The sequence below is a fragment of the Macaca thibetana genome, chromosome 10 (genome assembly GCF_024542745.1).
Source record: "Macaca thibetana thibetana isolate TM-01 chromosome 10, ASM2454274v1, whole genome shotgun sequence".
NCBI classification, from domain to species: Eukaryota; Metazoa; Chordata; class Mammalia; order Primates; family Cercopithecidae; genus Macaca; species Macaca thibetana.
This window is the reverse complement of record NC_065587.1, coordinates 36,102,672-36,114,671: the sequence shown is the minus strand read 5'-3', so window position 1 is coordinate 36,114,671 and position 12,000 is coordinate 36,102,672. Positions and strand designations below refer to the sequence as shown.

At 47.7% G+C, this 12,000-nt stretch overlaps 2 protein-coding genes across 33 annotated transcripts in view; one reads left to right on the top strand and one right to left on the bottom strand.

The window, feature by feature from the left end:
* STMN3 (stathmin 3) overlaps positions 1-12,000 on the bottom strand; it is a 239,048-nt gene that overhangs the window by 67,322 nt on the left and 159,726 nt on the right. The gene's annotated exons all lie outside the window — the stretch shown is intronic.
* The window catches only part of ZGPAT (zinc finger CCCH-type and G-patch domain containing), an 81,297-nt gene that overhangs the window by 53,914 nt on the left and 15,383 nt on the right, over positions 1-12,000 (top strand). The window contains exon 3 of the mRNA XM_050746169.1: positions 343-951. Coding sequence (XP_050602126.1) covers positions 371-951 — 581 coding nt within the window. The 5' untranslated portion in view covers positions 343-370. The remainder of the gene's footprint in view (positions 1-342; positions 952-12,000) is intronic.

Genomic DNA, 12,000 nt, shown 5'->3' with positions numbered 1-12,000 from the left:
GGACGCGGCCTTGGCCAGACTGCAGAGACGCCGGGCGCGGGGGCGGGGCCGGCCTGGAAGGCAGCGGGCGCGGCGGGTGGGCTCGGCGGAGGGCCGGGCGGCGGGGCGCCCCGCGGGGAGGGGGTCTCCGGAGTGACGCGGGACCCGGCTAGCGGCGAGCCCGGGGCGGCTCGGAAGGGAAGCGCGGAGCCTGAGCGGGGGTACCCGGTCTGCGACCTCTGCGCTGGGAGCTGTGCCTCTGAGCCGGTGTCTCCCCGAGGGAAAGGGGACGTGCCCGTGCCCTCCCGCAGTCTGTGGGGCCGGTCCCGAGACGCGGGGCTCACCTGGCTTCTCTTCTCGCAGCCCTGGTCCAGCGCCTCCCTCTCTCAGCATGGACGAGGAGAGCCTGGAGTCGGCCTTGCAGACCTACCGTGCGCAGCTGCAGCAGGTGGAGCTGGCCCTGGGCGCCGGCCTGGATTCGTCTGAGCAGGCGGACCTGCGCCAGCTGCAGGGGGACCTGAAGGAGCTCATCGAGCTCACCGAGGCCAGCCTGGTGTCTGTCAGGAAGAGCAAGTTGCTGGCCGCGCTGGACGAAGAGCGCACGGGCCGGGAAGATGCTGAGTACCAGGCTTTCCGGGAGGCCATCACTGAGGCGGTGGAGGCGCCAGCAGCAGCCCCTGAGTCCGGATCAGAGACCGTTCCTAAAGCAGAGGCGGGGCCCGAATCTGCAGCAGGTGGGCAGGAGGAGGAAGAGGGAGAGGACGAGGAAGAGCTGAGTGGGACAAAGGTGAGCGCACCCTACTACAGCTCATGGGGCACTCTGGAGTATCACAACGCCATGGTGGTGGGAGCGGAAGAGGCTGAGGATGGTTCGGCGGGTGTCCGTGTGCTCTACCTGTACCCCACTCACAAGTCTCTGAAGCCGTGCCCGTTCTTCCTGGAGGGAAAGTGCCGCTTCAAGGAGAACTGCAGGTAAAACCCTTTGTTATCAGGATGCCAACCTTGGGGCGTAAGGGGCACGCACACAGGGTCGGGTCAGGGTGGCCCTCCCTTTGCTTTGCAGTTTTGTCTCAGCTTCTTGGGGCAGGCATGCTTTGTGACAGCAGTGTCTGTGTTCAGGCGTCTGCGTCTTTCTTCCGGGGTAAATCAAGAAGCATAGAAGGTGGCCGGGTGCGGTGGCCCACGCCTGTAATCCCAGCACTTTGGGAAGTCAAGGCGGGCAGATCACCTGAGGTCAGGAGTTCAGGACCACGCTGGTCAACATGGTGAAACCCTATCTCTGTTAAAAACACAAAATTCAACTGGTTGTGGTGGCGCGCACCTGTGGTCCTAGCTACTCAGGAGGCTGAGGCAGGAGAATTGGTTGAACCCAGGAGGCCAAGGTTGCAGTGAGCGGAAATGGAGCCACTGTACTCCAGCCTGAGCAACAGTGCAAGGCTTATGTGGAAGAGAATAGGTCTCCAACCTATCGTCATTGGTTTTTTTTTGGTTGTTGTTTTAATTTTTTTTGAGACAGGGTCTTACTTTGTCAACCAGGCTGGAGTGCAGTGGCGCAGTCCTGGCTTACTGCAGCCTGGACCTCCTGGGCTCAACTGATCTCCTGCCTTAGCGCCCCTAGTAATTGGGGTACAGACTCACACTACCACATCCAGCTAATTTTTGTATTATTATTACTTGTTTATTTATTTATTTTTTGAGATGGAGTCTTGCTCTGTCGCCCAGGCTGGAGTGCAGTGGCACAATCTCGGCTCACTGCAAGCTCTGCCTCCCGGGTTCAAACAATTCTCCTGCCTCAGCCTCCCTAGTAGCTGGGATTACAGGCACCTGCCACCATACCTGGCTAATTTTTTTGTACTTTTTAGTAGAGACGGGGTTTCACCGTGTTAGCCTGGATGGTCTCAATCTCCTGACCTTGTGATCCGCCCACCTCAGCCTCCCAAAGTGCTGGGATTACAGGCGTGAGCCACCATGCCTGCTTTTTTTTTTTTTTTTTTTTGGAGTTAGAGTTTCACTCTTGTCGCCCAGGCTGGAGTGCAGTGGCATAGTCTCAGCTTACTGCAACCTCCTTCTCCTGGGTTGAAGTAATTCTCTGCCTCAGCGTCCAGAGTAGCTGGAATTACAGGTGCCCACCACCACGCCCGGCTAATTTTTTGTATTTTTAGTAGAGACAGAGATTCACCATCTTGGCCAGGCTGATCTTGAACTCCTGACCTCGTGATCTACCCGCCTCAGTCTCCCAAAATGCTGGGATTACAGACGTGAGCCATCACGCCTGGCTAATTTTTGTAGTTTTAGTAGAGGTAGGGTTTTGTCATGTTGTCCAGGCTGGTTTCACGCTCCTGAGCTCAAGTGATCCACCTGCCCTGGCCTCCCAAAGTGCTGAGATCACAGGCATGAGCCACTGCGCCCGGCCCTGTTGTTAGTTTTATTCTCTAGAGTTCAACTTGAAAATTTTACTTTTTTTTTTTTTTTTTTTTTGGACAGAGTCTCGCTCTGTCACCCAGGCTGGAGTGCAATGGCTTGATCTCAGCTCACTGCAAGCTCCGCCTCCCAGGTTCACGCCATTCTCCTGCCTCAGCCTCCCGAGTAGCTGGGACTACAGGCGCCCGCCACCTCGCCCTGCTAATTTTTTTTATATTTTTAGTAGAGACGGGGTTTCACTGTGTTAGCCGGGATGGTCTCGATCTCCTGACCTGGTGATCCGCCCGTCTCGGCCTCCCAAAGTGCTGGGATTACAGGCATGAGCCACCATGCCCGGCCTGAAAATTTTACTCTTATGGAGATTTTCAAACATACCCCAAGTTAGAGAGCTTAGCATAATCACTGCCCACGGTCCATCATCCAGTGTTCTCATTGATTAACATTTTGCTAGTCTTGTTTTGTCTGTTCTCCCTGTTCTACTTTTTTCTTTCCTGGACCGTTTTAAAGCAAATTCCAGAAGTTACTGGGTTTTTCCAACTATGAATACTTCAGAGTGTATCTCTAATCTAACTGATTAGGAAATCACTTAAAAAGTAACTTTTTGGAAGTCCAAGTCGATGTGAGGACAAAAAAGAGTAACTTCCATGTTATAATAGGTAATAGTATTACATTAAATGGTAACACATTTAATGGTAATACCTCTTCCGTATTCAAATATCCACAATTATTACTGTGATGTCTCTATTTCTGTAAGTGCATAACTTTATTTTTGTTCCTTTTTACTTTCCTCTTAGAAGAAATATTTATCAAGCCTTCTAGTAGGTAATTTTCTTTTTTAGCCAATAGTTCAGGCTGACCACGTAATCATCCCTAATTCTAGTTCTTTAAGTATCTTCCTCTTTTTTCTTTTGAAACCAGATCTCGCTGCTCTGTCACCCATGCTGGAGTGCAGTGGCACAATCTTGGCTCACTGCAGTCTCTGCCTCCCTGGCCCAAGCCATCCTCCCACCTCAGCCTCCCTAATAGCTGATACTCCAGGCGTGTACTGCCACGCCTAGCTAATTTTTGTATTTTTTGTAGAGATGGAATTTCACCATGTTGCCCAGGCTGGTCTTGAATTCCTGATCCCCTTGATGAGAGATCTGACACATCCCTGTGATGCTTCCTCTGGGCCAGGCATTGCTCCAAGAATTTCATACACATTCATTCATCTGTGCAACAGCCCTGTAGGCAGGCCCTGCAGTCACACCATTTGACAGGGGAGGAAACAGGAATAGAAGAACTGAGTGGCCCAAGGCTTCAAGGCTCAGAGGGCTCCGGTTGCCCCCCGCCCTCGTTCCATCCCCTGCTCCACCCGGTGCTGCTTGCCGTGTCAGCATCAGGCCTGATCTGAAGGCTTCTGGAGCATCTTACAGACACCCACCTTGCCACCATTCAGGACTGATAAGTTCTCTTGGATTTGTGTTGGACTTTTTTTTTTTTTAAGATGGAGTTTCACTCTTGTTGCCCAGGCTGGAGTGCAATGGCGCGAACTCTACTTCCCGGGTTCAAGGGATTCTCTTGCCTCAGCCTCCCGAGTAGCTGGGATTACAGGCGCCTGCCACCACGCCCAGCTAATTTTTGTATTTAGTAGAGGCGGGGTTTCACCATGTTGCCCAGGCTGGTCTCGAACTCCTGACCTCCGGTGACCCCGCCTTGGTTTCCCAAAGTGCTGGGATTACAGATGTGAGCCACCGCACCCGGCCCAGGATTTCTTTATATATTCTGGATGTTCATCCCTTGTGAAGTATATAGTTTGTAGATATTTGCTCCTATTATTTGGGTTGTCTTTTCACTCGATACAGTGTCCTTTGATGCACATTTTAAATTTTGATGCAGTTCAATTTATTGTTTCTTTATTGCCTGTGTCTTTGTCGTCAGATTTAAGAAACCATCGCCTCATCCATACATATGAGGATTTTCACCTATGTTTTCTTCTAAGAGTTCTGTAGTTTTAGCTGTTAAATTTAGGTCTTTGGTCCATATTGAGTTAATTTTTGTATATGTTATTAGGTGAGGGTCCACTTCATTCTTTTTTTTTTGAGACAGAGTCTCGCTCTGTCGCCCAGGCTGAAGGGCAGTGGCGCGATCTCTGCTCACTGCAACCTCCGTCACCTCCCAGGTTCATGCCATTCTCCTGCCTCAGCCTCCCAAGAAGCTGGGACTACAGGCGCCCACCACCACTCCTGGCTAATTTTTTTGTATTTTTAGTAGAGACGGGGTTTCACCGTGTTCGCCAGGATGGTCTCGATCTCCTGACCTCGTGATCTGCCCGCTTTGGCCTCCCAAAGTGCTGGGATTACAGGCGTGAGCCACCGTGCCCGGCCCCACTTCATTCTTTTGCATGGGGATTTCCAGTTTTCCCAGCACCATTTGTTGAAAAGAATGCTTTTTCTCCACTGAATGGTCTTGACTGCCTTGTCCAAAATCAATTGGCCATACGTATATGGGTTTATTTGTGAGCTTTCTCTTCTCTTCCATTGGTATATATGTCTTATGCCAGTACCACACTGTTTTGATTATTATAGCTTTGTAATAAGTTTTAAACTCAGGAAGTAGTAGTTATTCACCATTTGCTCTCTTTTTCAAGAGTGTTTTGTTTCTGGATCCTTTGCAATTTCATATGAATTTTAGGATCGGATTGTCCAATTCTGCATAAAAGACAGTTTGAATTTTGATATGGATTGCACAGAATGTGTAGATCTGTTTGGGGCATATTGCCATCTTTACAACATTAAGCCTTCTGGCTGGGCATGGCAGCTCACGCCTATAATCCCAGTACTTTGGGAGGCTGAGGCAGGCATATCACTTGAGGTCAGGAGTTCAAGACCAGCCTGGCCAATGTGGTGAAACCCCATCTCTACTAAAAATAAAAACAAATTAGTTGGAGGTGGTGCACACCTGTAATCCCCGCTACACGAGAGGGTGAGGCAGGAGAATTGCTTGAACCTAGGAGGAGGAGGTTGCAGTGAGCTGAGATCATGCCACTGCACTCCAGCCTGGGCAACAGAGCGAGACTCCATCTTTTTTTTTTTTTTGAGAGGGAGTCTCTGTCGCCCAGGCTGGAGTGCAGTGGCCGGATCTCAGCTTACTGCAAGCTCCACCTCTCAGGTTTACGCCATTCTCCTGCCTCAGCCTCCGGAGTAGCTGGGACTACAGGCGCCCGCCACCTCGCCCGGCTAGTTTTTTGTATTGCAAGACTCCATCTTAAACAACAACAGTAACAAAAGAATAAAACAATATTAAGTCTTCCAATTCATGAACAAAGGATCTGTCCATTTATTTAGGTCTTTAATTTCTTTCAACAGTGTTTTGTACTGTACAAGTCTTGCACATTCTTGGTTAAATAAGTATTATTTTTGATGCTTCTCTAAGGAATTGTTTTTGTTTTCCTTTTTTTTTTTTGAGACAGAGTCTTGCTCTGTCTCCCAATCTGGAATGCAATGGCACAATCTCGACTCACTGCAACCTCCACCTCCTGGGTTCAAGCGATTCTCCTACCTCAGCCTCCCAAGTAGCTGGGACTACAGGTGCCTGCCACCACGCCTGGCTAATTTTTTGTGTTTTTAGTAGAGACAGGATTTCACCATGTAGCCAGGATGGTCTTGAACTCTTGACCTCAGGTAATCCGCCTGCCTCGGCCTCCCAAAGTGCTGGTATTACAGGCTTGAGCCACCGCACCTGGCCGTTTTTTTTTTTTTAAAGATAGGGTCTTGTTCTGTCGCCCAGGCTGGAGGGCGGTGGCATGATCATGGCTCACTGCAACCTCAAATTCCTGGGCTCAGGGGATCCTCCTACGTCATCCTCCTGAGTAGGTGAGACTACAGGTGTGAGCCACCATGCCCAGCTAATTTTTTAATTTTTCTGTAGAGGTAGGGTCCTGCTTTGCTGCCTAGACTGGTCTTAAACTCCAGGTCTCAAGCAATCCTGCCTCAGCCTCCCAAAGTGCTGAGATTACAGGGGTGAGTCACTGCACTGTACCCAGCTGTGTTGGTTTTTTTCAAATGCTTTTTTGCTTTAGATGATCATGTGTGGTTTTTTTCCTTTCATTCTGTTAACGTAGTATATTAATTGATTTTCGTATGTTGAACCATCCTTGAATTCCTCAGATAAATCACCCATAGTCATGGTATATTATCTTTTTATTATTTTTGTAGAGATGAGATTTCACTCTGTTGCCCAAGCTGGTCTCGAACTCCTGAGCTAAAGTGATCCTCCTGCCTCAGCCTCCCAAAGCACCTGGCCCTATCTATTTGCTTTTTTTTTTTTTTTTTTTTATTAAATGAGATGGAGTTTCACTGTGTTGCCCAGGCTGGAGTGAGTGGCGCGATCTCAGCTCACTGCAACTTCCACCTCCCGGGTTCAAGCGATTCTCTTGCCTCAGCCTCCTGAGTAGCTGGGACTACAGGTGCCTGCCACTACACCCAGCTAATTTTTTGTATTTTTAGTAGAGACAGTGTTTCACCATGTTGGACAGGCTGGTCTCGAACTCCTGACCTCATGATTTGCCCACCTTGGCCTCCCAAAGTGCTGGGATTACAGGTGTGAGCCACCGCACCCACCCTTATCTTTTTAACAGTTAAAAGTTTAAGGCTTTATCATGTAATAACATTACTGGATTTGATTTGCTGCTGTTTTGTTGAGGGTATTTGCATCTGTATTCATAAGGGATATTGGTCTGTAGTTTTCTTTTCTTGACGTGTCTTTGTGTAGCTTTGATGTCAGCATAATACTGGTCTCATGGAATGAGTTAGGAAGTATTCTTTATATTGTGGGAAGAGGTGAAAAGGGATTGGTGTTAATTCTTCTTAAAATGTTTGATAGAATTCAACAGTGAAATGATATATACGATCATATATATATATAGAGAGAGAGAGATGGATTTTTCTTTTGTTGGAAGTTTATTGACTATTGATTTAGTTTCTTTATATGAAATTGACTTTTCTTTTTGGAAGCTAAAAAGTACAATAACTGTAGTGAAAGTTTCTGAACTTTTTTTTCATTGGAAGTTTTTTGACTGCTGATTCTTTATTTGTTTTAGGTTTATTCAGATTTTCTGTTTCTTCTTGAGTCAGTTTGGTCTCGTTCTGTTGCCCAGGCTGGAGTGCAGTGGCGCCATCTTGGCTCACTGCAACTTCTGCCTCCCGAGTTCACGTGATTCTCCCACCTCAGCACCCCAGTATCTCGGACTACAGGTGCCCGCCAGCATACCTGGCTAATTTTTGTATTTTTAGTAGGGACAGGGTTTCACCATGTTGGCCAGGCTGGTCTCAAACTCCTGACCTCAGGTGATCCACCCGCCTCAGCCTCCCAAAGTGCTGGGATTACAGACATGAGCCACCGCACCTGGCCTTGAGTCAGTTTCAATAGTTTGCATGCATGTTTCTAGGAATTTGTTCATTTTGTCTTACGTTATCTAATCTGTTACCATACAATTGTTCATAGTATCCTTTTATAGCTCTAGTTATTTCTGTAAGATCAGTAGTAATAGCTCCACTTTCTCTCTTGATTTTAGCAATTTGAGTCATCTCTTTTTTTTTTTTTTGAGATGGAATCTCACTGTGTCACCCAGACTGGAGTGCAGTGGCATGATCTTGGCTCACTGCAACCTCTGCCTCCCAGGTTCAAGCAATTCTGCCTTAGCCTCCCGAGTAGCAGTGATTACAGGCATGAGTCACCATTCCCAGCTAGTTTTGTTTTGTTTTTTGTTTTCTGTTTTTTTTTTTTTTTTTTTGAGATGGAGTCTCTTTCTGTCTCCCAGGCTGGAGTGCAGTGGTGCAATCTCGCTCATTGCAACCTCCGCCCCCTGGATTCCAGCAATTCTCCTGCCTCAGCCTCCCGAGTAGCTGGAACTATAGGTGTCACCACCATGCCCAGCTAATATTTGTATTTTTAGTAGAGACGGGATTTCACCATGTTGGCTAGGCTGATCTTGGACTCCCTACCTCAGGTGATCTGCCCACCTTGGCCTCCCAAAGTGCTGGGATTACAGGCATGAGCCACCACGCATGGCCTGTTTTTTCTTCTTGGTCAGTTTTTCTAAAGATTTGTCAATTTTGTTGATCTTTTTTGTTGCTGATCTCTATTGTTTTCCCATTCTGTTTCATTTATTTCCATTTTAACCTTTGCTTCCTTTTTTCTGCTGGTTTGGGTTTAATTTGCTCTTCTTTTCCCTAATTCTTTAAGGTGCATAGTTAAGTTATTGATTTGAGATGTCTCTTTTTTCTTCTCTTCTTTTTTTTTTTTTTTTTTTTTTTGCTGTTGAGACGGAGTCTCCCTCTGTCACCCAGACTGGAGTGCAGTGGCGTGATCTCAGCTCACTGCAGCCTCTGCCTCCCAGGCATTCTCCTACCTCAGCCTCCCAAGTAGATGTTTCTTGGCCAAGGTGTTTCTTTTTGAATGTAAGCATTTACTGCTACAGATTTCCCTCTAAACACTGCTTTCACTGCATTCCATAGACTTTTTGTTTGTTGTTGTTTTGTTTTTTTGTTGCTGTTTTGTTGTTTGAGACACAGTCTCACTTTGTTGCTGTTCGGAGAGCAGTGAAGTGATCATAGCTCACTGTAGCCTTGAACTCCTGGACTCAATCAGTCCTCCTGCCTCAGCCTCCCAAGTAACTGTGACTACAGGTGTACACCACTGCACCTAACTAATTTCTTTTATAAGTTTTTGCAGAGGCCAGGCACAGTGGCTCACACCTGTAATCCCAGCACTTTGGGAGGAGGAGGCAGGCAGATCACCTGAGGTCAGGAGTTGGAGACCAGCCTGGCCAACATGATGAAACCCTGTCTCTACTAAAAGTACAAAAATTAACTAGGCATGGTGGCTCATGCCTGTAATCTCAGCTACTCAGGAGGCTGAGGCAGGAAAATCGCTTCAATCCAGGAGGCGGAGGTTGCAGGGAGCTGAGATTATGCCACTGCACTCCAGCCTGGGTGACGAGGTGACAAGAGTGAGACTCTGTCTCAAAAAAAAGAAAAAAAGAAAAGGCCAGGCACAGTAGCTCACGCCTGTAATCCCAGCACTTTGGGAGGCTGAGGCGGGTGGATGACCTGAGGTCAGGAGTTGGAGACCAGCCTGGCCAACATGATGAAACCCTGTCTCTACTAAAAATACAAAAATTAGCTGGGCGTGGTGGCGGGCGCTTGTAATCCCAGCTACTCAGGAGGCTGAGGCAGGAGAATCACTTAAACCTGGGAGGCAGAAGTTACAGTGAGCCGGGATCACGCCATTGCGCTCCAGCCTGGGTGATGAGCAAAATTCTATCTCAAAAAAAGAAGAAAAAAAAAAGTTTTTGCAGAGACAGGGTTTCACTTTGTTACCCAGGCTGGTGTCAGACTCCTGACTTCAAGCAGTCCTACTGCGTCGACCTCCCAAAGTGCTGAGATTATCGGCATGAGCCACTGCACCCTGCCACCTGGCTGTTTTGTTCTGTTGTATTTCCGTTTTCATTGATCTCAAGATATCCTAATCTCCCTTTTGTTTTTTTGTTCGACTCATCGCTTATTCAAGAGTATCTTTATTTCTGCATATTTGTAAATTTTCCAAAAAAAAAAAAATTTTGGCTGGGCGCGGTGGCTCAAGCCTGTAATCCCAGCACTTTGGGAGGCCAAGGCGGGCGGATCACGAGGTCAGGAGATCGAGACCATCCTGGCTGACACGGTGAAACCCCGTCTCTACTAAAAAATACAAAAAAAAAAAAAAAAACTAGCCGGGCGAGGTGGCGGGCGCCTGTAGTCCCAGCTACTGGGGAGGCTGAGGCAGGAGAATTGCGTGAACCCGGGAGGCGGCGCCTGCAGTGAGCTGAGATCCGGCCACTGCACTCCAGCCTGGGCGGCAGAGCGAGACTCCGTCTCAAAAAAAAAAAAAAAATGTCATCTCACTGCCTTCTGGCCCTTTTTTTTTTTGAGAAAGAGTCTTGCTCTATCACCCAGGCTAGAGAATAGTGGTGCACAATCTTGCCTCACTGCAACCTCTGCCTCCCAGGTTCAAGTGATGCTCCCACCTCAGCCTTCCCAATAGCTGGGATTACCAGCACGTGCCACCACATCTGGCTAATTTTTATATTTTAGTCTTACTGTGTTGGTCAGACTGGTCTTGAATTCCTGACCTCAGGTGATCTGCCTGCCTTGGCCTCCCGAAGTGCTAGGATTACAGGCGTGCACCACCATCTCCCGCCCCCCAATTTTTTTTTTTTTAATAGAGAGAAGGTGTCACTGTTGCCCAGGCTGATCTTGAACTCCTGAGCTCAAGCAATCATCCCTCCTTGGCCTCCCAAGGTGCTGAGGTTACAGGTGTGAGCCACAGTGCCTGGCCTTCTTTCAAGACTTTAAAAATGTCATCTCGGCCAGGCGCAGTGGCTCATGCCTGTAATCCCAGCACTTTGGGAGGCCAAGGTGGGCAGATCACGAGGTCAGGAGATCGAGACCATCCTGGCTAATATGGTGAAACTCCGTCTCTACTAAAAATAGAAACAATTAGCCAGGTGTGGGCTGGGCACAGTGGCTCATGCCTGTAATCCCAGCACTTTGGGAGACTGAGGTGGGCGGATCACGAGTTCAGGAGATCGAGACCACGGTGAAACCCCATCTCTACTAAAAAATACAAAAAATTAGCTGAGCGTGGTGGTGGGCGCCTGTAGTCCCAGCTACTCAAGAGGCTGAGGCGGGAGAATGGTGTGAACCCGGGAGGCGGAGCTTGCAGTGAGCCAAGATCACCATGGTACTCCAGCCTGGGCGACAGAGCAAGACTCCGTCTCAAAAAAAAAAAAAAATGTCATCTCACTGCCTTCTGGCCCAGTAGTGTCTGATGAGAAATTGATTGTTAATCTTACCGAGGAACATTTGTACACTGACTGTTCACTTCTCTCTTGCTGTTCCAGGAAATTCTCTGTCTTTGGGTTTCAGCAGTTTGACTGTAATGTATCAGTGTGGATCTCCGAATTTATAAGCTACTTGGAGTTCATTGGACTTACTGGATGTGTAGATTCATGCCTTTCATTAAATTTGAAAAGTTTCAGCTACTATTCTTGGCATCTTGAAATATTAGTTTTGTTTCTTCCTGTCTGTTCACCGCTTCTGAAACTTCCGTCATGCATGCGTTGGCGTGCCTCATGGTGTCACACAGGTCCCTTGGCGTGCCTCATGGTGTCACACAGGTCCCTTGGCGTGCCTCATGGTGTCACACAGGTCCCTTGGCGTGCCTCATGGTGTCACACAGGTCCCTTGGTGTGCCTCATGGTGTCACACAGGTCCCTTGGGCTCTGGGCATTTTTCTTTCTTCTTTTTTCTTTCTACTCCTCATTTTGGGTAAATTCAGCTGACCTGTCCTCAAGTTCACTGTTTCTTTCTTCTTCCTTCTCAAATCTGCTGTTGAAGCTTCTGGTGAAATTTTCACTATAGTTATTGTATTTTTTAGCTCCAAAATTTCTATTTGGTTTCTTTCTATAAAATTACCATTTTACTAATATTCTCTATTTGGTTAGACATGGTTCTTTTGCTTTCCTTTAGTTCATTATCCATGGTTTCCTTTATTTTTAAATTTATTTTTATTTAGTTATTA